The sequence below is a fragment of the Tursiops truncatus genome, chromosome 1 (genome assembly GCF_011762595.2).
Source record: "Tursiops truncatus isolate mTurTru1 chromosome 1, mTurTru1.mat.Y, whole genome shotgun sequence".
Lineage (NCBI taxonomy): Eukaryota > Metazoa > Chordata > Mammalia > Artiodactyla > Delphinidae > Tursiops > Tursiops truncatus.
Window position 1 is genome coordinate 140,977,480 of NC_047034.1, and position 27,214 is coordinate 141,004,693.

Sequence of the window (27,214 nt, forward strand, 5' to 3'; positions counted from 1 at the left end):
TTCTGCTCCAGCAATTATGCAATCAATCTAATGATCACTGAAAAAATTCTTAGGGCAATCTCCTGCAAATATTCTCTTACCTAGAACTTTCCCAGCAAGTATGTTTGTTGCAAAAATTTTCCATTTTCATTTAGATTTGGGGTAAAAATTTTTATTATAGACACTTACTAGAAAGTATTATGGATTAGTTTACAGATTTTGAAATCTACGACCAGATTAGAATCTCAGTTCTGTCGCTTAAATAAGACTTAGCCAAGTTACTTAACCTCTATGAGCTTTAGTTTTCCTCATCTATAAAATGGTGTTAACAGTAACACCTAACTTTGCAGTGCTGTGGTGAGAATTAGGTTAGAGGATGAGGCTTTTGGCACAGTGGCGGGGATATACGCAGGCACCTATACACCAGTCTCCTACATCAATCAGGTATTCTGTTTAGGGTGCCAGTTTAAATTCAAATTCAAATCCAGAACCACAATAATTATACGGCTCAGCATGTGTCATACAGTATTCCACTCGCTACCTGTTCCATTCCTTACAACAATCCTGTAAAGTAGGTCACTGTATGTCCATTTTGTATATGAGAAACCCAAAGATCATAGAGAAAGGGACTTGCTCAAGGTCACACAGTTTGGTAACAGCTGAAGTAGGATATAAGAACAGGTCCTCTAACCCCGAGATCAGAACTCTGCTCATTTTGATTCCATGCACACTACACTGCTTTAGGTTTTGTTCAGACTACTAACCAAGCCAATACTATTCCATGCTTGCCCCCAATAAAATCCAAATCATAATCTATATAATCCATATGTACTATCTCTATGAAATTATCCTAGCCTTATTTCATCCATTTATAAAAATTTTCAGTTAACTCAGGTACATATATATTAATTCATAACACGACAAAAGTATAAACAGAAGTTATGTCATTATACTACATTTGCAGACACACTCACCATACGATCACTGAGAATCTACATATACACATTAAGACTAACAGTAAATACCAAATTTGATTCTTACCTTAGTGAGATCCATTCCAAGCCTAACCTGTGACAATAGATGCATGATAACACTCTTGTGCTCTTCCACCGACCCTGCCTCCCCTTCATCATCTCTATCATCATGTGAATCGAAAAGGTCTAAAATAAAACAGATCTTCTTAGACTGGTGTTAAACTGGGCCAATCTGTGCTGTTACCAAGTATTATACATTTTTTTTCAAACAAATATTTTTAAGAAAAAAAAGGTAAACTCTCCAAGGCTGCTTACCAGCATCACTTGTTCCATTGGACATGGAAGAATTAAGTGATTCCGTGGTATCTGGGCGCTTTAGACTATTTCCTGAGCTGCTGTGTGTCAAGACTGAGGCAGATCCAGAGGAACTAAAAAAAATTAATCACCTTCTTAAGCTCTTTAAAAAAGCAATTTAAAATCATAGTAAGATACCAATCTATTTAAAACCAATATATGGAGATAGCTGACAGAAACTAACTAGACCCTTAAAGTTAGCTGGTTACATACATACATGCTTTCCGACTCTCTCCCCATCAGGCTCATGTTTTCTGCATGGCGTATGCTCAACCAAGCCATGTTGAAAGGCCATGAAAAATTGGTAAGATTTTGCCTCTGCATGTAAAACTAGAGTTCATTTTCCAATTTTGTTACTTTGCATAAATGTAGGTATGTCATAATTCTTGGCAACCATTTCCAGAACCTCAAAACTGGTAAGTCTATTAATTAGCCTCAGAAAGATGTCTATATTTTTGAGATTCTTTGATAAAAGCCCACACTGGTAATAACACCCTTCCCAGTCATTAGAAAATTATATTTGAAATTAAAAAATAAAAAAGCATACTACTTTTTACAAGTAAATTTATGGTAAGTGGTATTATGAGCTGATTAACGGGTCTAAAGGAAGATTCCTCTATTTTATTATTACAGCTATGATTATAACTTACCTAGGACTAGTATTTGTACATTAACAAAAGAATGATCAAAGTTTACTTATTAAGGGTAAAAACAGAAACCAAATTTCTCATACTGCATATATTATTTATAAAATGGTACACACATAAAAGTCTTTTATTGTAAATTTATAGGTACAAAACACATTATATATTCTAATTTAAACACAGTTTGCCCTGATTACTTACCTTCTTTTGATTTCTTATTTAATAATAAGCTTGATTTTTTTAAGAGTAGTTTTAGGTTCAGAGCAAAACTGAGTAGAAAGTACAGAATTCCCATATGCACAACCTCCCCACTATCAACATCCTGCACGACAGTAGTACGTGTGTAACAGCTGATGAACCTACATGACATGCCATTATCACTCAAAGTCCATAGTTTACAGTAGGGTTCACTCTTGGTCTTGTACATTCAATGGATTTTGACAAATGTAATATAAGTATCCCCCACTGTAGTATTGCAGAGAATAGTTTCATTATCCTAAAAATCCTCTGTGCTCTGCCTATGTTAGAACATTAGAATATTAGAACATATGTATTCTAATTTAAACATAGTTTGTCCTGGTTACTTGCCTTCTTTTGATCTATTTTTCAAAAATCCTTAGGTAACTGAATATTGCTACTTTGATAATTCAGTAGTGTACATCACAAGGTACTATAACTAATGTCTACCTCACCAGTTTTGAAAGCCAATGGAAAATATGAGTAAAAGAACTAGATAAGAGAAATCCAATTATCATTAAATAAAAGAGCTGCATAAAAATTATCTTCAAAAAGTTTTGTGGCTCTTTGATACATCATCAAAATAGAATCAATCTTTTAAATCAACTGATCTAAAAAACCTCAGATTCTTTAAAACATGTATCTTATTTTAGATTCCAAACGTCAGAGATGAATTTATGCTGTGCTTTTCCTCCTTACTCAGGTTAGAAACTATGTCTGGGCCAAGTGAAACGCTCAATAAAGCTCAAAATGGAAAAAAATGGGATAAATTCTCATTTAGCCATTTCATAATTTACCTCGTTCAGGACAAAGGATTTAAAGGCTATAGTTACAAAACAAGAGCAACACTGACAAAAATGACATGCATACAGGAAAGGTTTATCTGCAATGGGCTAACTTGCACAGAATTAAATCATAAGATCATAAATAAACTAAACCGAAAAAGGTACAGCTCTGAACTTAATTATAACAACAGAATCCAAAACTTATTGAGTACCTTGTATGTGCCGAACACTGTGTATGTTCATCTCCATAACAATCTAACCCTAAAAGGGAGACATGATTATTCTCATCATACACAGAGTCTCAGAGGTTCAATGACTGGACAGAGGTCACACAACTGGTAAGTAGTGGAGCCATTTCAAGTATATGTCTGGCTCCAGAGCACAAGTTCTTTCCCACATGCACCTTCATCTAGTTTATAAATGTGCAAAACCCAATAACATAGCTCACACAGAAGTTATCATTACTACAGGTCTTTAGAAACTGAACGGTGAAAGGACTTAAGTTTTCAAATTCTCTTCTGTCAGATAGAAACTTGACTTGAGAGCTAGAAAACTAGTGGTAGCAGCTGATGACCAGCAGGTGGCACACAAGCTCAATGCCTACAGAGGCCAGGCAGAGAGCATAAATATGTGAATAGGGCCAGATTATAAAACAATAGAGACCTGGCACTAGCGTACTCAATTTGAAGGGATTTAAAGTTCCATTTAATGGGAAAATGTATATCTGAATCACTTTGCTGTACACCTGAAACTATCACAACATTGTTAATCAACTATACTCCAATTAAAATAAAAATTTTAAAACAAAAAAATCAACAAACACTGTGCTGGCCAAATAAAACATCTGTAGTCCCTACTAGTTTGGGAATCTAGATTAGGGCATAAAAGGAAAGAATGAAATTGAAGGAGAAAAGGAGGCCTGAGTGGGTGAGCTGGACAAAGAATTTAACTCTGGATCCCTTCAAATAGGAGGTTCATAAACTGTTTATTTGTTAAGGGATGGGTACTGGGAGAGTATAGAGAAGGAAGCTTACAGGAGAAAAAAGAAAAGCCTATGAGCCTGCAGGTAACTTTGTAGATATGCCTATTACAGGTACAACAGGTAAGCATTTAAAATTTATCTATTTCAGAAAAATTTCAGGAGAACCCCTGAAACTGGGGCCAGAGATTGACTATCTGTGATGTAATGAGGCTAACCACATTATTATCAAGCTTTTACTGAATATAGTTACAGGCTTCTAGAAGACAGATGATCCATTTTGATATTCAACTGTACTTTGTTTCGATTAATAGCTAATGATCGAGACTGTCCTTAATTCTGTTTAAAGAAAACAATGATTTAACACTTCAAAAATAAATAATAACCTTTACTTTGGAATTTTCTCCCAAATGCTTATTTTCTTTTAACTCCACTATCATAAAAAATATTTTAAAAATTAAAGTGAAATTTCTATTGGCAAACTGCTAATAAGGGTCTTGTAATAGTTTATTTCCCTACATACAAACATTAAGAAACCAACATGCTAAACCAAACTCTTTCTGCTAAACTAGCCTTCTTAAATTGTGGGCTCAAATCTCTCTTCCTTAAGTAAAGTCTCATGTCCTAACAGTATGTATTTACCTAATCACATATATTTTACTTTTCCAACATTCAAAATCTGAATTTGATCTACTATGTAACAAAACTTCCTGAATTAATATCATCATTTTCCTTATAAATTTTGAGATTCTGAATAGTTACAGTGCAATTATATATGATACTGTATTTCTCAGTTCATGTGCACACTTAACAGAACTGGAGTGCTGGGTCATATGGTAGTTCTATTTTTAGTTTTTTAAGGAACCTCCATACTGTCCTCCCAGCAATCCCACTACTGGGCATATACCCTGAGAAAACCATAATTCAAAAAGACACATGCACCCCAATGTTCATCGCAGCACTATTTACAATAGCCAGGACATGGAAGCAACCTAAATGTCCATTGACAGATGAATGGATAAAGAAGATGTGGTACATATATACAATGGAATATTACTCAGACATAAAAAGGAATAAAATTGGATCATTTGTAGAGATGTAGATGGATCTAGAGACTGTCATACAGAGTGAAGTAAGTCAGAAATTGAAAAACAAATATCATATATTAATGCATATATGTGGAATCTAGAAAAATGGTATACATGAACCTATTGGCAGGGCAGGAATAGAGACGCAGACATAGAGCATGGACATGTGGACATGTGGGGGAAGGGAGGGTGGGATGAACTGGGAGACTGGGACTGACATATATACACTACCATGTGTAAAACAGATAGCTAGTGGGAACCTGCCGTATAGCGCAGTGAGATCAGCTCAGTGCTCTGTGGTGACCTAGATGGGTGGGATGGGGGTGGTGGAGGGAGGGAGGTCCAAGAGGGAGGGGATATGTGTATACATGTAGCTGATTCACTTTGTTGCACAGCAGAAACTAACATAGCATTGTAAAGCAAATATACCCCAATTAAAAAAAAAATTGTTATCTCTAAAAAAAGAAAAAGAGAGCGAGAGAAATGGAGTGCCACAAAATATTTCTTACTAAAAGAAACCAAGGTTCAAGGTCTAAGTTTGGTTGATAGTACTTAGCTTGCAAATTCACATATAATCATTTCCAAATTTGTACTGTATTTCAAAGCAAACCCCAAGCTGTAACACTAGCACCAACTCCTGAGATGGCAGGAGACTTGGAAAAAATACCCAGCAAAAAGTAAGCCAACTACATCTACAACAAATATAAGAACATTGAAGCAAATAAATGTTAATTTATTTGCTTACTGCACACTTATTATACATGCCAGACATCATAGTAAGCACTTGACATTATTCTCATTTAAATGTTCACAATGACCTCTTGAAGTTGAAACTATTATCCTCATTTTACAAACAAGGAAACTGAGGATGTCATAGGTTAAATAACTTGACCAAGATCACACACCTTAAAAGCAAAACAGATTTAGAACCTATTCTTTTCTAAGATTCCAGAATCCAAAGTCTAACCACCGCTAACCTATGTACCAGTAGGGCTAAAAAGTACTTTGCTTATTGGCTATCATGTAAGTGACTTTACATGTAAAGGCCTTTTCTGTGCAATGGAACATACCTAGCTTTGATTTAACAGTGCAAAACAGGTCAAATATTTCCTAATAAGAGAAAACCTATCATCAATATCTGCCAAAATCTGCCTACTTAGTATCTCTGGAGTCCATGTGCTTCCTTCCATTCCTATGCTATGACCTTAGCTCAGGTTATCAACATTTCTCAAGTTTCTACCCAGTTTTGCCTGGTCTTCCTACATGTAATGCATCCCCACTGCATTCGATTCCACACAGTTCAGGCATATCTATTTTTCTAAAATGCAGACCTGACCAGCAGCTGCCATCATTTGTGAGAAAATATTCAAAATTCATAAAAGGCTAAGAGGACTCTTTCACGACCTGGCCCTTGTCAATCTCTTCTGTATCTTCTTAACCATTCCCCACAACTTATGCTGCAGCCACACTCAGCCATGCTCACCAGCTTACAGCTCCTCAAAGAAACCAAGCTCCCGTTGCCTCCAGGCCTTTCTTGTTAGGGTTCCATCTCCATGAGAACAACACTTTCCATTTCTCCTTCCTCTTCTCACCCCCATGTCCCTTCTCTCCCTACTCATCCACATCTCACCATGGATCACATCCCCTCCCTCCTCTGTGAATCCTTTCTTGACTTCTCAGGACTTCAAAATGTTCCCATTTTTTCTGTGCTTATTCTTTTTTTTTTTTCTGGTACGCGGGCCTCTCACTGTTGTGGCCTCTCCCATTGTGGAGCACAGGCTCCGGACGCGCAGGGTCAGCGGCCATGGCTCATGGGCCCAGCCGCTCCGCGGCTTGCGGGATCCTCCCGGACCAGGGCACGAACTTGTGTCCCCTGCATTGGCAGGTGGACTCTCAACCACTGTGCCACCAGGGAAGTCCTGCGCTTATTCTTACATAGCATATTTCCCACTGGATTTTAAAAGTTTGTTTTTCCCCCAATAGACTGTAAGTTCCCTGAGGGCAGGGACTGGCTCTTTATTCACCTCTGTATCATTCATCCACCTAATATAGTGCCTGGCTTATAGGCACCCAAATATCTCTACTCTATACAGAACAAGTAACGGTAACCTCCTCTTATGTGAGTAATACTTCCTAGCTTACTCACTTTCATTTGACCCTCTCCTAATGTTGTTTCTATAGAAATAAGGCCCAGAGTTAATGAACAATACTGGCATGTTACCACAACTGATGCAAAATTATACCATTTGAATTAAATCAGGAGTAAAATCACTATTCTCACAGAACTAGCTTTGCTCAATAAGCCAATTAAAAATAAGCTGTCTTTTTCACTTTTTCCAAATAATAATTTATAAAGGAGTCTGTCATTAACACCAGTCTCAAAATCAAATTACATTTTTAAAAATCAGGAGTCATTTCAATACATATGTAGTTCATCTACTTACTCTATTAAGTGCTTTGGGGATGAGCCACTCTGATGGAATTCATCCGCATCATAGAATTCATCTTCACTGCTAGAATAAGAGAACTCTGGGACTGTGTTTGGAGACAAGTTGACATGGCTTGGAGAAGTTAGACTGCTACTAGGTGGTGAGTGCCCACTGCCTAGGAAGTTAAAACGTTTTTAATTAGGGGACAGTGTTGGTAATAGAAGGGAAGAAATTAGGGAGATGGGGTCAAAGCAGACCTTTCTAAAATCAAAAAATAGTTAAGTTGGTATAAGTCCCTAGACTATCTGTAAAGAAATCAACATTTAAACTAGACAAAGAAAAAGGCAAATCACATTATAGAATGGGACATAGCCTTTTAAATAAATGAAAAAATACTATGTCCCCATCTGTAATTAGGAAGGGAGTTCTTTTGATTATAATCACACTGTGTGAGTTAAGGTATTAGAAGTCCCATAGTAGATACCAGTAACAACGGGAAGCCAGAGCTCTTATTTTATACTATAGATCCAGATACCTTAAAAATGCAGCAGTGAACCAACAAGAATACAAAGTGGAAAGAATATCAAAAACCACATGAATGTTAAAGTTTTGTTCAGGATATCACATTCATATTAGTCAATATGTTTTGGCAATCATGTGCAAACACAAAAGCTGGGAACACTTACCATTCAAACTCCTCACCTCTTTTCTACCTAAGTTTAAGTCAGGTTGCCCAGAGCCCAGGGGCAGAGAAAAAGAGAGGGCTACCATGGGAAGCACGTGGAAAAAGGAAAGAACCAGGAGAACATCTTCCTATTCCTAAACAGTCTAATTAAGGAAATAGAAACTAATGGAGATCCAGAGAAAGAATCTATAATCATCTGGTTCATAGTCTAGTAATAAAAAGTAACAGTAAAAGTATCAAACAGAGCAGTGAAGTACTGAAAGTAATTTAACAAGTATTTATTGAGCAGATATCTAAGGGCTCTCAGGCAATTTATGCCAAACTGCTACAGATGCCTGGTGTAGATTAAAATTAATTAAGTCACTGCTGGCAATATAAAAGTCAAGGCCTCAATTCTAGAAGGAAATGAGAATAGCAGCAGTAAAAATGAATCCAAAGCTATCCATGGATTTTTAGTGTCCCATTCCAGTGTCTATCTATGGTTCAATAGTTGAAAGAGCACATCCACCTGCCACATTTAGTTGCCATGTTCACAAAGATATTTTTAAAACATAACACTGAAAGTTTGCTGCCTAAATAGGCAAAGCTTATTGTGGGAATTCCAAAGATAGTTCATCTTAGCAAATAACTTTAAATTCTTACCCCACCGCTGCCCCGCCCCATAGCAGCAATAAGATGGGAAATAAATTTCTCTTATTGAAATAATGGGGGAAAAAAATGAGAGAGAGAGAAAGAAAGAAAGAAAAAGACCAGGAATTACAAATGATCAAGTAACAAGCAAATAGTCCAGGCAACCACACAAAACTGAAAATGTATCCAAGAAGAAAATGAGTTGGAATGGGAGTTGCAAACAAAAGAACTGAGTTTTCCTTATGAGAGAAAACATTTCTTTTTTCAGTTGTTCCTTTCTTTCTTTTATGTATTAGTGAGAGAGATAAAGGAAAGAAAGATGAAGAAATTAGGTTGAAAAATCAAACAAGACACAAACCACACACTAATTAAAAAAATTTTTTTAAATACACCTACTCTAAAATGTTATATTTTTAAAATGCTGTCTTCTGAAATAATTTATCCTAAATTATTTATAACTAATGATCCTAAAATTAATGTACATAAAGAATACTGCTAACTTTTTCAAAGTCTGTAACTGACTAGGTTTTGTATATTTCCAAATGGAAAATTTTGTCTGTTTCAGAATTCTGACATAATTCCTCCTTATAAAAAAACAAAAGAAAACACAGATACTGTTTTTAAAATGACACAGTGTAATGAAATACATAAAAAAGGTAGACAAACATTTCAACTGCATTATTCAAACTGCTTATCAGCATTTTCCCAAGAGCTTCAAATAAGAGAGCTGTTGTTGCTTGCTTTCTTTCAAAATTAAGGAGACATCTGCTCAGGCTGTTAAATCTTAAAAACCAAAGTAATAACATCAGCATCTTTACTAACTCAAATTTCAAACTAGCTAAAAATCAGAGGGTAACTTTTCATTATTACACAGGTGAAGTCTCACCCAGGAAAGAACCTGTGGAGCAACAGCAGGGGCTTATCTCCCACGTCCTCAAGAGTGGTTTTGGTTTTGGCATCCGGATAACAGGGACAAAAGCACCAAGTGCTCCCTTGAATTTGGTGCAACTGATAACCCAACATCAACCTAATTAGTTTTAAAACAAGAAATAAATCTATACTAACATTAATAGCAGCCCTGTGAATTAGAGAAAAAATAAAGACCATAAATCTAAACAAATTAAGAAAATGCAAACTAAAATCAAGTATCCTTTTTTTCTTATAAAATTGGCAAAAATGTGACCAATAAATCTATCCTTAAAAAATTCTTATGTGCCAAAAGGTGCTGTACAAGGATATTCCCTGAAATACTGCTTATAATAGGAAAATTTTGGAATCAACCTAAATCAATGTCCATCAGCAGAAAAACAGTAATAGCCACTTGAGCAGCTGTAGAAAGAATGTTGTGTACCTAAGTGTATGAACACAGAAAGCTCTCTAAATGTTCTCAGTTAAATGAAAAGGGAAAGTCACAGAACCACATGATCTAATTTAGGTCAGGGAAAAAAACAACAATAAAAATACACTATAATATAGGTATGTAGGTACATACATGTATAAATGACAAAGAGTAAAGAAGGCTTACAGCTTTTGTTCTCATACCTCTGTATATCTGATTCCTTTACAGTAAGAAAGTATATAAATCTAACTCAAGCAAATTTTTTTAAAAAGCTAATACAGAGCTTCAAACTAAGTCTTAAGGTAAACAAATACACAAAACTCTGCAGTATTTTATTTCATTTAAATTATAATTATTAATAAACTTCTGGTTCAATCACAAAGTTAACCACTCCATGTATGGAACTGTAATGATAGAGCTAAGGTAGCTCCAATACAAAATATACAGCCTTTCTTCAATCTTTTTCCCATCTCCACACAAATCTTGAATGTTAATGGGCAGTTATGAGAAGTAAAGGAATTACACAAATCTGTACCTGTACTATTTGGTGTTGGAGTCTGATGATGTCCCAAGGTAGTAGCTAATGCAGGTCCAACTGGTAGAGAAGATGGACGCTGCTCTGACTTACACAACTGAGCAGGTTCTAGGAGATTTGAACATGTGAAATAAGTTAGAGAAAAAGCCAAACACAACTCTTCTTTTTCTTTAACATCTTTATTGGAGTATAATTGCTTTACAATGGTGTGTTAGTTTCTGCTTTACAACAAAGTGAATCAGCTATACATATACACATATCCCCATATCTCTTCCCTCTTGTGTCTTTCTCCCACCCTCCTTATCCCACCCCTCTAGGTGGTCACAAAGCACTGAGCTGATCTCCCTGTGCTATGCGGCTGCTTCCTACTAGCTATCTATTTTACATTTGGTAGCAAACACAACTCTTTAACTGCAATACCCTGAAGATCCGTAGTTTTTGAGACTATATTCTATTAAGTCAAGTTCCATGCTACTACTCCTTTCTGACCCCCAGTCCCCTTTAAACTCAATGATGATATGCTACCTAGTACTAAGACACTAGGCAGGATATCAAGAGACTAGTCAAGATAGGCCACTACCTCAGTACAACTACTCTGTAAAACTAGCAAATGCTTCGGATGATAAACTGTTTCCCCCCCGAGGATCAAACCGCTTGTAAAATCTAAAACGGGGCACAGTACTTCCTCTTTAGTCTCGTGAGAGATATTAAGCTCAATCTCCTAAGGAGTAAAAATTCATAAAAAGATCTCACATACTTAATAAGTATTTTTAAAAAGATTTTCTTTTTTTCCAGTAAAATTTCTGACTTATGTCATCAGTGAAAACACTGAAATGTTGGATGCAACAAAAAGGTAAAAGGAACCAGTGGGTGTTGGCCTTAAGCCCTCCTCTGCCAGTTAAAAAAAAAAATTTATTACTCTATCCCTAAAAATACACATCTATCTAATCAGTAGGCATCACAAATTTCATTCCTCCCTTTCTCATTATCTTTAAGTCCACCATGAAGAAACCATTTGTATTATTCAGAGCTATAAAGAATATGACAAAATAGAACATTCCTGGATTACTTTCAAGTAGATCAAGGTATATTAAGTTTTCCTTGGTAGCCATCAATCCTGGGTCATAGGATTCTGTCCTAGCAGCTAATCCAAGTAACCATGTTTGTCTTCCATCTCACTTTGAAAACCAAAAGCCCTTTAACTGTACTCAAAAAGCCCCAATACCAAAATACTATCATATTTTTCCAGTTCATTTTTGGCTGTATTTTGTGAAATTCCTTTTACTTATTAAAAAACAAGACAAAAAAAAAACACCTTCAAGATTACTACAACTGCCATAAAAAATTAAGTTTTTTGTCATCAGTGTACCTGTGAAACATTTTTCCAAATATTATACTATACCTGGAGGTAAGACAGTCTGGGAAGGCATTGTGTTGATCACAGGTTCCAAGGGACTAGGTTGATATATTGCATCTACAGGATTAATAGTACTCTGAGATAAAGAAGCACAGTATAGTTATTTTTAATTAAATACCCTTCCAGCATTGACCCTCCCAAATGTATGAAAACCCCACACTTCTGACAGCAAAGTCCTGAGGGTAGCTGTACAGACATGTTGGTCAAATTGCAAAGAGGAAATAAAACAAATTTACTATATGGAAGTCTAAGAGTTTCTTATAAGATTATTTAAAGAAGCATTGTAAGGAGGGAAAATGAATGAATCTCTGACATATAGAAAGGTAAAACTAAATGAAAATACTTGGAAAGAGTTGTAGAATGGTTTCAGGAAGCCGAAACAATAACCTCTCGATTCAACTCAGTGCTTCTCAAATTTTAATTCACCACAAATATCAAAGATGGAGAAATGCTCTCTCCTGCTTTGGTATTAATAAGCATTATACCTATGACTAGCTAATGTATCTGTACCACTACAATCTTATTTTTACATCCCATACTACTGCCACCTTCTATCAATGTGTATTGCACCATATAGGCACCTAGTTTTACAGTCACTAAAGGCAAAGAAATGTATCTTCTAATTGGACGTCTTTTCTTTTTGAGGATTTAGAAGGGAAAAAAATACTCAAACATGTAGTTACAATTTTAGAGAGGAAAAAAAAAGTCTAGGTTCTTCTGACTCCAAGCCAAGACACTATTTTGCCAGCATGATGGCATTTTAAAAACAAGACTCCAAAGCTTACTGATATTTTTTTATTTGGAGGAGGGGGAGATTTTAAACCAAGGCCTTTGCCAAAGTAAAGTTTGAAACCACCACTTAGAAGACTATACTAGATAAAACCCAAGAAAGAAAAATTTAAGTTTTTTAGCTTTCCTTGATCTGGAAAACTAAACTTCAAACATGTATTAGGTAGAGCTTGTAACAGAAAATACTGAAACAGAATTAGAAAAGAAATACTTTATTGATGAGCCCCAAAAGCATTTGTAAAAATTTAAAAGCACATAACAATGGAAACTGAGATAATAGGAAAGTTTTTATAGCATTCTTATTTAACACCTAAGTTATTTTTTTCTTATATCCTCTCTCTGCATAAATATCAATATGTAAAAATCACTAAATCAGATCTCTTAAATTGATTTGAACATAAGAATTCTGATTCTTGTCACAACAGTCTACATACCATAAATATTCTAGTCCTAGAAAATAAAGGACACAAAGAAGCTCTGAAAACAATCATTAATAATCAAAAGCCTAGTAAAGTGAAGTGGGGAAGGTTCTGAAGCATTAGGAAAAGCACAGAAACAGAGACTTAGAATTTTAATTCCTAGAATCCTTGCTCTACCAGTGACTTGCCAAGTCTCATCTGCTGTGGGCCTCACTTTCCCAGTGTATAAAATGAAGAAATGTCTGGATGCTATGGTCTCTAAGGGCTTTCTGGTTATTACATTAGGATTCTATTTTCAGATACCAGGCTGGGCCATAATACCTAAACAAGTGTCTCAACAATCCTGGAGCTGTTCTTAAAATAAATTCCTTATTTTTTCATAGTGATTTTTCTCTAAAGGACTCCAAGTGCTTTACAAAGGCAAAATCCCACCTTTAATACTTTGAGCCGTAAGAATGAGAATATCCCACCTCCTTATCCCCAAACTATTATATAAGAAAAAATTACTAAAGAGACCAAGAAATAAAATAACTTTGGAGAAAGGGACCAGGATTCAATCTTTTGAATGCAATCTTCTGTTTTTCAGAAGCCTAATATTAGGTTTGTCAATCCCACAAAACACTTTTAGACTTTTCTTTTGTTGCTGTTGTTAACAGAAAATACAACTACTGTCCGTGGTCAACCGACTTTAGGCTAAAAAACGTCAAATAACATTCTACGCCTTGCTTTAAAAAAGAATGTGCAGAGCTTGAGAAGTGCAAACAAATGACAATCCTAAACCCTAATCTGTTGTAAAATTAATAAAATTCATGCAATACAATATAAAATACAATTATATATACATATATGTATGTATAGCTAACATTTACTGAGTACTATGTGCATACTATCTCACAACAATCCTCTGAGATAGAAGTCACTTTTCTTTATAGATGAGGAAACAAAGACTCAAAGGTTAAGAAGCTTGCCTAAGGTCCCAGATAGTAAGTGGCAGGGCTAGGTCTTAGCAGTCTGGGTCCAAGGGCTAAACCATGAACAGTGCCTTTTTTTAAAAATAAAAACTCTTAAGGAAAAATGCTATAGTCACGGATCAAATGATTCAAATATGTTTGTCTTCTACAAGTTTAGGTTTTCTATCAGTATAAACTATCTAGATGTTTTTAACTACAAATGATCAAACATTTTTAGTATGCTTTATAAAACTATTGTTTAACATAATAAAAAGTAACTGATTTGCTTTGAGAGAAAAGAGGTAAAAGTAACTGCCATCATTAATTTTCCTTAGGGCCTTTGGGAACCATGAAATGCTAGACAACATACACAGTCTTTTTCCATGAGGCTTATAATCTTAACTGATATCTCAGAAGAGATATTATATTGTAATTATATCACATAATTGTATTAAATCACCATGGCTCAAACTATGAACTCACATTGTGAAGAAAAAGAAAAATTCCAATGTGCTTAATTCAAATTTTAAAAATGTTTCTCTTACTCTGTTTTCTTAAGAAATATTTAACTTATTTTTCATTTTAAACCAAATATAAACATAACATGCTCATCCTTTCAAATATAATCATAAGATGGTTTTCAAGATTTACAAAATGAGTTTCCAGATCTCAGATAAGCTGGCATTTGTAAAGCCTCAGACAAAAAAAGAGGTTGCCTCCTTCTTCAGAAATACAGTCTGAACACAAGTCACACATCTACCATAAAACCAGGGGAGCTTAAACTGCAAACCTTCAAATTCTAACTTTTATTTCCAATAAAATTTTCTTTTCTTTTTGGTGGGTAAGTTGAATATAAGGGAAGAGTAAAATCCAAGGGGAGGAAAGAATAGAAAATGGCTATAAGTGGAAGAATTCATGTTGCAACTTGTTCCTACAAAAAAGCTGTATACACCACAGTAGCAATGACAGTTAACACAATACACAAAATCTAAAAATAAAGATAAGAAATTAATAGAAACCTATAACCATATAGTTAAATTAAGACGTTTCAATACTGTACCCCTCCCCTTCTGCTTTCATTAGAAAAAAAGAAGTTGGACAAGAAATGTAGCATTGTGAGTTATGCCTTATTTAGTCATAAAAGCTGCATTTTTATACCACGATTAACCCTTTAAGTTAACACATGCAAGGTGATTCAATAAGAATCAAGACTCAGCAAAATTTTAAGATCGACATTCCCCCTCCAAATGATTGCTGAAAGATGGCCAACTTTAAGAGCTCAAGGAAAATTGCAAGAGTCAACAAACAAAGAACAGTGAGTAGGTAAAAAGAGGAATTTGTGTTGAAAAATGAGTAGAAATTCAGGCTTCTCCTGACATAACTGGTTATAATGCTCTGCAGAAGTAAAGGGGAACAAAGATCAGATTAAACTTACTATAATTCCATCTGCGTGCTTCTCCGCATTACACTGGTCCTTAAGGAGAAATGTTAAAAATATTAACTTCATTCTTTCATTTAAGTAACACCTTGTGTACTTTCTTCCCTAGTAAGAAAACTTATTTTACTGGGTAAGCAACAACGTTAGAAAACTACTACTCTGCTTCCACTAAGATAGTAATTTCACTGGTCCATTCCTAGCCAAACATAATTCTAACCAAGAGCATGGCAACTGTTTTTCTATATAGGCATTTAATTAAATTCTTTGTAGAAATATCCTATTGAACTGTGTAGTCACATTGGTATCAATGACTGAAAGCAGATATATTATTTTAGGATTAATGATCCTGAATATTTCTGGGTTTAACTTTACAGTAAATTATGCCAACTCTCCACAACCCCCAAACTCTTACCATACTGCAAAGGTATGACAATCATATACCCTTAAAAACTCAGGATAGACATAATTTCCCATATTCTGGCTGCTGGCTCCAGAAGTGTATCAATACTTTTCTAAACAGATGGTCTGATTTTTGTTTCAGTAACCATAATCACCATATCCACAGAATGATGATACAGGGGCTAACGCTTACTACCTGGCAGGTATTTTACGTACAGGCATACCTCGGAGATATAGCGAGCTTGGTCCCAGTCCACCACAATAAAGCAAATATTGCAATAAAGCAAGTCACACAAAATTTTTGGTTTCCCAGTGCATATAAAAGTTATATTTACATTATACTGTAGCCTATTAAGTGTGCAGCAGCACTGTCTTAAAAAACAATGTATGTAATTTAAAAATACTTCATTGCTAAAAAATGCTAAACATGATCTGAGCCTTCAGTGAGCTGTAGCAGTAATATCAAAGATCACTGCTCACAGATCGTCATAACAAATACAGTAATAATGAAAAAGTGTGAAATATTGCGAGAGTTACCAAAATGTGACAAACCCACAGAGTGAGCAAATAATGTTGCAAAAATGGCGCCAATAGACTTGCTTGACACAAGGTTGCCACAAACCTTCAATTTGTAAAAGATAGCATCTGCAAAATGCAATAAAACAAGGTCTGCCTGTATATTATTAATCCACTTGTTCCACTGACAACTCTATAAAGCATGTACTATTATCATCCCCATTGGACAGATGAGAAAACTGAGACAGAGAGAGTGTCTAGTCTAGTCTACAGTGTCTAGTCCAATACATATAGTCTAGCTCCAAAATTCAAGGTCTTAACTAATATGCTATTGATATTTTGCCTTGCCTCTCTTCTCCAAGGATGTACTTAAGGAAGAAGGTGGTGGAAAGTTACCAAACATATCTGTTCCTGTAACTATAATCTATTAGTATTACACAGACAATATATTTAACTTAAAACTGTTTAAAGTTTTAACTCCATACTATCAAGAAGCTTTCAAGTTTTAATAGAAACCAGTATTTGGTCTTGGTTTACAGCCAAGTTGTATATCATTTATACATAACTTTTTCTTTCTTTAACTACAGAGTTTACTCAGAAATCTACAGATTGAAGGGACAACCAAGAGCAATTTAAAGATTTGGGGATAATTTTTTTTTTTTAAGAATTAACATAGCAGGCCTGAAATAGCTATCCTCAGAAAAGCCTGCCTACAGAGTTGGCCGTTGGCTTGGTGTCTGGGAACTTGGATTTTAGGAGGGTTCCCACCACCTCACTATCATAAGGGCAGCGCACTGCACCTAATCTGTTTAAGCAAACAAAATGGTTTATGCTGAAGACCAGCTTTCCTTTTGGAAATCTGGACTCTTGCTTGGTAAGTGCTAGGTAAACAGTGCTTACATGACAAAAACCCCAATAAAAAACCTTAGGTGTTGAGTCTCTAATGAGCTTCCCTGGTAGACATTTCACAAGTGCTGTCACAATCTGTTGCTGGAGGAATTAAGCACACCCTGTATGATCCCACTGGGAGAAGATTCTTGGAAGCTTGGGCCTTAGTTTCCTCTGGAGTTTGCCCCATGTGCCTTTTTCCTTTGCTGGTTTTACTTTGGATACGTTGCTGTGATAAATCATAGCTGTGAGTACAACTACAAACTGTGCCTTCCAAGCAAATCACCAAACCTAGGGGTGGTCTTGCAAACTGCCAACACAGTGCATATCCTTTGCATATCCTTGAGAATAAAAGCATTTTGATAAGTCCATATTTCATGTTGGGATTTACAGAACTGAATTAACTATATATTTACAATATCCAAAGTTTCAGTAATTTTTAATAGACAACAGTTGAAAATAAAATCTTGAGAACTACACAGAAAGAGAAATTTTAAAGTTTCTTGTTCAGATGATATTTTAATTTACTTTTAGTTTTCCCCATTAATTTCTAAATTTCTAATTTCTAAAATGGACTTTTCCAAAGAATTTCTTAGAAAGAAATATATGTAAGTGGCAATAAGTGGAAAGAAATACATGTGGTAGATTAAATTTCCCAAAAATGGTCCCAACAAGAGGTAGAGTTCATGGCCCCTATCCTTGAAACTCTGTGACTGTCCCTAACCAATAAACATAGCAGAAGTGACTATGTGTGACTTCTGAGACCAGGTCATGGAAATGCCACAAATTTCTACCTTGTTTTCTTCCCACACTGTGAGAAAGGCCAAGCAGCTGGAAAGAGAACTATACGGAGGAGCACCTAGGTCCCCAGCTCAACTTCCCAGGCATGTGAGTGAGCCATCTTGAAAGTGGATCCTTTGGCCCCCCCATCTCAACACATACACCCCTGCCCCTGCAATCAAGCCACCACAGGTTGCACTGCATGAAACAGAAATAAGTCATGAGGCCTAACCAAACTGCGATTTGTGAGCAAAATAAATGACTGCTGCTATTTTAAGACAGTTAGTTTAGGTTGGTTTGTTATACAGCAATACATTACTGATACAGTACATTATATTATCTAAGAAAACCACCACTTCTACTTCTGGTATAATTTAAAATAAACTTAAATATCCAGTTTTAAGATAAGTAAGTACTAGGGATGCGATGTACAACATGGTACATATAATGAACACTGCTGTGTGTTATATATGAAAGTGGTTAAGAGAGTAAATCCTAAGAGTTCTCATCACAGGACAAAAATTTCTTTTCTATTTCTTTGATTTTGTATTTATAGGACATAATGGATGTTCACTAAACCTACTGTGATAATCATTTCATGATGTAGTAAGTCAAATCGTTATACACTTTAAGCTTACACAGTGCTGTCTATTATGTCTCAATAAAACTGGAAGAAAAAATAAACTTAAATATCTGACAATTTTTCCCATAAAATATTCTCAATTAATAATACATGCTATCTACAGGGTATTTTAAGTCAGGGTTTATTATTTTTGTTACTGCTGTGGTTTATCTTTTAAGGCAGAGTCAAATCTAGACAAACGCACACTATTAAATGCCTTACTACCAATCCATTCCCATCATGAACTTCAGGAATTTTGTTCTCTTATTTTAAAAGGCGTATTACACTCATCCCCCCCTCCATCTTTCTTTTTAAAACTTTTTATTGTTTTTGTTTTGTAAGTAAACCGCAAGTTGCCTTTTATCAGGGTCAGCTAAAGCTAAATCTCAAGTACTACTAAACCAGAGATCCAACTGATTTCAATTTGAATTATGTTAATTAAATAAAGAAAGGGTCTAATGCTACTTCCCACTTAGATTATAACATATGTTTATCTGGTTACAAGTCCCTCATTCCTTAACACAATGGCTATTCTCTCTTCTTTGAACAAACAAGCATGACTGAGATCTGGAAATATGATAGTAACAAAAACATCAGTACAACATAATTTGAGAAGACTTTTGACCAGAATTATAGACTTCGGTATTTTAAAACCATGCCTACCAGTAAGATACATGAAATATATTCCTATCTTTCTAATAAGGCAATGTAGTCTAATGAAAGCTCTCTTAATTATGGACCTATACATGTACTTATTACATGAAATAAAAAATAAATATGCTATGGTGATGAAAGAAAATTTCTAATTCAAGTTTGATGAGATTCAACAAACGGGACTGGGACAACTGGATAACCACATGCCAAAAAATGAACCTGGATCTATACCTCACACCACAAAGATTAACTCAAAGTGGACCATACATTAAATTAAATGTAAGAGCAAAAACTACAAAACTCTTGAAAGAAAATACAGGAATAAATCTTTGTTGTTTAGGATTAGGCAACGATTTCTCAGGAAAGCCACCAAAGGCAAAAGCAATAGAAGACTGATAAACTGGATTTCATCAAAATTTAAAATATGCATGCTTCTCAGGACACTATCAAGAAAGTAAAAAGACAACCCACAGACTTGAAGAAAAATCTGCAAGTCATATATCTGATACGGCTTGTATCCAGAATATATAAAATCACTCCTACAACTCAATAGTAAGATTAAAAACCCCAACTAGAAAAATGGACATGGCACTTCCCTGGCGGTCCAGTGTGGGGGTGTGGGTGCGATCCCTGGTCAGCGAGCTGAGATCCCACATGCCCTGCGGCCAGGAGGCCAAGGTATGAAGCAGAGGCAATGTTGTGACAAATTCAATAAAGACTTAAAAATAAATAAATAAATAAAATAAGGGCAAAGAATGTGAATAGACATTTCTCCAGAAGAAATGCAAATGAAAACCACTAGAATGGCTATAATCAGAAAGACAATCACGAATGCTGGTGAGGATGTGGGGCAAATAGAACCCTTACACAAGACGTAGAGGATGGACTTGAGGGCGTGGGCAGGGGGAAGGGGAAGCTGGGATGAAGGGAGAGAGTGGCATGGACGTATATACACTACCAAACGTAAAACAGGTAGCTAGTGGGAAGCAGCCACATGGCACAGGGAGATCAGCTTGGTGCTTTGTGACCACCTAGAGGGGTGGGATAGGGAGGGTGGGAGGGAGGGAGACGCAAGAGGGAGGGGATGTGGGGATATATGTATACGTATAGCTGATTCAGTTCGTTATACAGCAGAAACTAACACAACATTGTAAAGCAATTATACTCCAATAAAGATGTTAAAAAAAAAAAGAACCCTTACACATTATGAGTGGAAATGTTATGTGCAGCTGCTTTGAAAAGTAGTTTAGCAGTTTTTCAAAAAGTTAAACATAGAGTTACCATGTTACCCAGTAACTCCACTCCTAGGTATACACTTAAGAGAAATGAAAACATGCGTCCCCCCACAAAAACATCATATGCAAGTGTTCATAGCAGCATTATTCATAATGGTCAAAAAATGAAAACAGGCCTTCCCTGGTGGTGCAGTGGTTGAGAGTCCACCTGCCGATGCAGGGGACATGGGTTCATGCCCCGGTCCGGGAAGATCCCACATGTCGCGGAGCGGCTGGGCCCGTGAGCCATGGCCGCTGAGCCTGCATGTCTGGAGCCTGTGCTCCACAATGGGAGAGGCCACAACAGTGGGAGGTCTGCGTACCGAAAAAAAAAAAAGAAAAAAAAAGAAAAAGAAACCAACCCAAATGTTCATCAACTGATGAATGGATAAACAAAATGTGGTATATCATTCAAAGGAATATTATTCAGCAATAAAAAAGAATTAAGTCCGGATACATGCTACAACATGGACTAACCTTGAAAACATTATGCTAAGTGAAAGAAGCCAGTCACAAAATACCACATATTGTATGATCCTAAATATATGAAATGTCTAGAATAGGCAAGTCTAGAGACAGAAAATAGATTAGTAGTTGCCAGGGATTGGAGGAAAGGCAGGGGCAAGGGTAAGTGAGGGAGAGAGGTATAGGGAATGACTTCTTCATATGTATGGTGTTTCTTTTTGGGGTGATAAAAACGTGCTAAAATTATATTATGGTGATTGGCCGCACAACTCTGTAAATATACTAAAAACCACTAAAGTATAAACTTTAAATGAGTGAACTTTATGGTATGTAAATTATATATCAATAAACCTGGTTTAAAAAAAGTCTAATGAGAAATTAATGAATACTGATATAAACAAAAAGTCTATGCAGAAAAACATTCTAGGGAGAGAACCTGGGATCCAAGGATAACTTAAACATACATTCTAGTTTAAAAGTATCTATGGTCAGACAACTCTGTTCTAAAACGATAATCTAGACTTGGGAAGTCCAGTTTAGAAGCCACTAGTCACATGTTGCTATTGAGCACCTGAATGTGGCTAATTCAAAGTGCAAAATACACCCAGGATAGTGATGACCTAGTGCGGGGGTGGGGTGGGGGCAGTGGGGGGAGGGAGAGAGGGAGAGAAAATGAAGTATCTCATTAATGAATGAATCTTCATATTGATTACATGTTGAAATGGTATTATTTTGGATATAATGAGTTAAATAAAATACATTATTAAAATTAATTTCCTTTGCTTATGTAAGTTGTGACATCTGGTTATATCACCTAATCTTAATGAAGAAAACTGGTCAAGTCCCCAGCTGCAGGGGTCTCCCAGATTACCTTCACTCTGCTCCCTCCCCTCCTCATTTCCTCTGCAATTCCCCGTGCTGTCTCTATCTATGGTACAAAGGAACAATGAAGTCATCTGAGCTAACACAGCTTACCTGAAAATCCCAATAACCAAGTGGTGCCCAAACTTTGCTACTTACACATCAGAATCAACCTGAGAGTTGAAAAACCCCAATGCCCAGGTGACACACCACAGCAACTACAAGAATGTCTGGGAATGGGAGTCATGCATCAGAATTGTTAAAAGATTCCCAGGTGATTCTAATGTGCAGCAAACTTTGGGAACCAATGCACTAATCATTTAGGCAGGTGGGAAGCTTTGGGGAATGAGAATTAAAATCAAAGACTCAAAAAACTGGAAGGAGCTTAAAATCCTACCTATAGCATGCTGCCTCTAAGAACCTAAAACTAAATCAACCCAAAACAAGAAAGGTATCAAATTAGCTACATTCTTTCTTTTTTGGGGGCCCACATCCCTGTGGGGTCTCAGATGACAATACATCTTCTAAAAGTAGCTGATTCCAAAATCTTATTAACCTGCCATGGCAGAATAATCTTCCAAAGTAACTAAAACAATTTATATTCCCATCAGTGTTAGATGGAAGCTCTCAAAATTTTACCAACATGCCATTCTGTGGCTTTAAAATTTATGTCCTAATAAAAAGTTTTTTTAATTTAACAATTATTTAGGACTAATTATATGCTTGGTACTAAGAGCATTACAAACACTAATTCATTTAAGTTTCACACTATCATCAAGAGTACAGATACTATTATTATTCCTATTATATAGGAGAAAACCAAAGCACAGGGAGGATAAATAAACTTGCTCAAGCAGTGGAACAAGGATTCAAACCCAGACCATCTGGCTCCAAAGTCCATACTCAAAAATGTAATGCTGCCTCTCACTATTATTTAAAAACTGTATATCTTAATCACAGATTGACTGATTATGCAAAAATTAATTCATAAGGATGATAAATTTAAAAAATTATACATATAGTGGAAATACTAAACCATGCAACTATTAAAAATTATGTGTTAAAAATTCATTTAAAATTCACAATTATTTATCAGGCCCCTACTTTGTGGCAGGCAACTGTTCTAGGCATTGAGGATACAGTGGTGTTATGGAGTGAATGTTTGTGGGCCCCCCCACCCCAATGCAGACAATGAAGCCCTAACCCCAGTGTGACTGTATTTGGAGTAAAGGAAGTAAATTAAGATTAAATAAGGTCCTAAGGGTGGGGGCCCAATCCAGTAAGTGTCTTTCTAAGAAGCGACACAAGAGAGCTCTCATTCATGCTCACTCTCAGTGTGTACCACCAAGGAAAGGTCCTGTAAGGACATGGTGAGAAGGTGGCTGTCTACAAGCCAGGAAGAAAGTCCTCACCAGAAACCAAATCAACAGGAACCTTGATCTTGGACTTCTAGCCTCCAAAACTGTGAGAAAATAAATTTCTGTCGTTAAAGCCACTCAGTCTGCAGTGTTTTGTTATGGCAGTGCAAGCATTCTAAGACAAAGTCCTCATGGAGATTACAGTCAGGTATAGACAGACAATAAACAGGATACCAAGTAAATCTGGCTAAGGATGCAAGACCATGAAGAAAAAGAAACTACTGGGAGAGTAGAGATTATTTTAGATAGAGTGGTCAGCAAGATCTCTCCAAAGAGATTTCATGTGGATAGAAATTTGAATAAAGTGAGGGTGTGAACCCTGGAAGTCTGGAAGAAATGCCTTCTAGGCAGAGGGGAAAGCAAATACAAATCCCTGAAGCAGAAAAAGCTTGGCCTGAGAAAAAGAAAACAGGCCGATGTTGTTAGAATGGTGTGATCAAGCAAGGTGAGGTGAGGGAGTAGTGACGGCTCAAATGACGTGAAGTTATGGTTAAGTAACTTAGATTCCATTCCAAGGGAGGTAGGAAACCAATAAGGGGATTTGAGCAGGCAAGTGACATGGTCTGATTTACATTTAAATTGTTTAAAAATACACAAAGAGTTCATATAGGGTACATATATATATAATTTGAGGGATGTATCTGTACATAAAAAGCCTTAACAATGAAATTCCTTCTGGAAAAAATTAAAAAGCCAAACTCCATTTACTTGATCCATGTTATCCATTCTGAAGGACCTTGAAATGCAGGTCTATTAAGCTGGGCTAAAACAGACAGGTAGCAGGTACTGACTTAACTGTAGAAATTTCTAGAAAGAAGTTTTAGTAACTTCAATTGTAACTCATTCCAAAGACAGAACATCAAAAATGTTCTTGTTGGGTGGCTAAATGGTGAGCTACTGAAAGAGGCTAGGCTGCCCTGTTTTACAACTATCTAAAGACCTGATTGATTTGTATAGATGATCCAAATAGGCCTAAACACTATCAACTCTTCTACTTCCTCAATCTTCTAGAGAAGGCACTGTTGAATCCCTAAAATACCTATCTACTCACACTGGGCTTAATATAGTTTACTGGTTACCTGTATATAAGCTTCTGGGTAACTGTAGGTGGCCCCAACCCACCCATGTAATTTCATAGTAAAGAAAACCAAAATATAACCCTTACCCCTTCTGTGCCTCCAACCCTATACTCCCTTCTTAAGCTTTAGAATGTATTCTGATCCACAAAAATAGATGGAAGAATTTAGACACATACATAGGAAATCAGGCATAGTGGTCAAAAATACCTAGAAAATGAACTTGCTCAAGCAGTGGAACAAGGATTCAAACCCAGACCATCTGGCCCTTAAGTTCTGACACTTTAATACTGAATCTGGCCTCAAAAGAAAATGATACTTCCCCTCACCCCTAAACTTACAAGTTGAATATCCATACTATCTAAGCACAAATGCATTTTTCTATACTATTGTGTCATTAACAATGCTAGGAAAATAGTGTCCATTATTAGGCAAACAAATATATGCAATTGAATAAGTAAAATAGGCCAAATAATTAAAAACTCAAACATCATTTCCAAAACTGGTTGCTGAATTGGCTGCCCACCTGCTTCTAGCCACTGGCTAGAAATACAGAGATACAGTCAATGGAAGAAACATTTTTTAATACTTAAACACTAAATTATTAAACACTTATTAAACACTTAATAAACACTTATTAAACACTAAATTCTTGTTTCTCAAAATGTCATGCAATAAAGTACATATTTAGGTTGAATACACCAAAATTTTTCAGAAAAGCAGGCAATATCCATGAAATTGTTAACCAACCACAATAATCCAAAATCTTTTTATTCCATGAATAAGGAACAGTAATCAAAGCAGTGGTTTATAATGTATTGGGTTGGCCAAAAATTTTTCAGTTTTTTAAGTAAATATAAAAGACACATTTTTCATTTTCACCGAGAACTTTATTGAACAACATATTCACCGTTTTTTTCCACTACCTTCTGCCATTTTTCAGGCAACTTCATAATTCCATCTTCCCAAAACTTTTTATCTTTTTGAGCAAAGAACTGTTCCAGGTGCCTTTTACAGTCTTCCAGGGAGTTGGAATTTTTTCCATTAAGAGAATTTTGGAAAGACCGAAATAAATGGAAATCCGCAGGTGCAATGTCTGGTGAATACGGCGGATGAATCAGAACTTCCCAGCCAAACTGTAACAGTTTTTGCCTGGTCATCAAAGAAACAACATGCAGTCTTGCATTATCCTGATGGAAGATTATGTGTTTTCTGTTGACTAATTCTGGACACTTTTCATCAAGTGCTGCTTTCAGTTGGTCTAACTGGGAGCAGTACTTGTTGGAATGAATCGTTTCGTTTTCCACAAGGAGCTCATAATAGAGGACTCCCTTCCAATCCCACCATATACACAATATCACCTTCTCTGGATGAAAACTGGCCTTTGGTGTGGTTAGTGGTAGTTCATTTCGCTTGCCCCACGATCTCTTCCGTTCCACGTTATTGTACAGTATCCACTTCTCATCGCCCGTCAAAATTTGTTTTAAAAACAGAATGTTTTCATTACGTTTAAGTAGAGAATCGCATGCGGAAATATGGTCAAGAAGGTTTTCTTCGCTTAAGTTATGTGGAACCCAAATGTCAACGCGATTAACATAACCAAGCTGGTGCAAATGATTTTCACCGCTTGATTTGGACATTTTGAGTATGTCGGCTTTCTCCCACGTGGTATAACATTGAGTGTTCTCAATTAATGTCTCGATTTGATCGCTATCAACTTCAACTGGTCTACCCGACTGTGGAGCATCGTCCAGCAAGAAATCTCTAGCACAAAACTTTGCAAACCACTTTTGACACACACGTTTGATTAGTCACAGCACCTTCTCCATACACTGCACAGATCTTTTTTTGCATTTTGGCAGTGTTTTTACCTTTCTTGAGATAATAAAGCACAGTATGGTGAAAATGTTGCTTTTTTTCTTCCATCTTTAATATTAAAATGACTACACAAAATGCAACAATTTTGATGAGTCTTTTTTTAAACGCACGCTGATATGACAGCTGTTACGTCAATCTAACAAAATTGGGTGTTTTTTTGTTTGTTTGTTTTGCGGTACGCGGGCCTCTCACTGTTGTGGCCTCTCCCGTTGCAGAGCACAGGCTCCGGACGCGCAGGCTCAGCGGCCATGGCTCACGGGCCCAGCCCCTCCGCGGCATGTGGGATCTTCCCGGACCGGGGCACGAACCCATGTCCCCTGCATCGGCAGGCGGACTCTCAACCACTGCGCCACCAGGGAAGCCCACAAAATTGTTCTGAATGAAGTTAAAAGACAACTAAGTGCTACTAGAGACATCTTATGGAAAAAAATGAACGAAACTTTTGGCCAACCCAATAGTTCAGTACTAGAAAAAATATGTAAAAAACAATTTAAAAAAACACATCTCTATTGTACTCTTCATTATGGACGAAAAAACCAACTCTGCTAAAATTTAAATTCCTTTTTTCCTAAGAAAAACTTTTTTTGTGAAAGGTTTTGCAAAGTATGTCCCTATTTCAAGCAGTGACAATGGAAAGGGTGAGTCATTCAAATGTGCTCCCCTCCTTCCCAGCCACCATCACAAATGACCTTATCAAAAACAAGCACAGGCT

At 36.2% G+C, this 27,214-nt stretch overlaps 1 protein-coding gene across 8 annotated transcripts in view; it reads right to left on the minus strand.

Annotated features, from left to right (window-relative positions):
* Nucleotides 1-27,214, minus strand: part of OSBPL9 (oxysterol binding protein like 9) — a 167,866-nt gene that overhangs the window by 13,956 nt on the left and 126,696 nt on the right. For 6 of the 8 annotated variants that reach the window (XM_019937824.3, XM_073789880.1, XM_019937822.2 and 3 more), the window contains 6 exons: nt 15,669-15,707; nt 12,061-12,151; nt 10,659-10,766; nt 7,485-7,644; nt 1,269-1,381; nt 1,021-1,139 (listed from right to left, as the gene is read on the minus strand). In XM_019937824.3, coding sequence (XP_019793383.2) covers nt 1,021-1,139; nt 1,269-1,381; nt 7,485-7,644; nt 10,659-10,766; nt 12,061-12,151; nt 15,669-15,707 — 630 coding nt within the window. The remainder of the gene's footprint in view (nt 1-1,020; nt 1,140-1,268; nt 1,382-7,484; nt 7,645-10,658; nt 10,767-12,060; nt 12,152-15,668; nt 15,708-27,214) is intronic. The other 2 variants (XM_019937825.3, XM_019937823.2) reach the window with 1 other exon arrangement.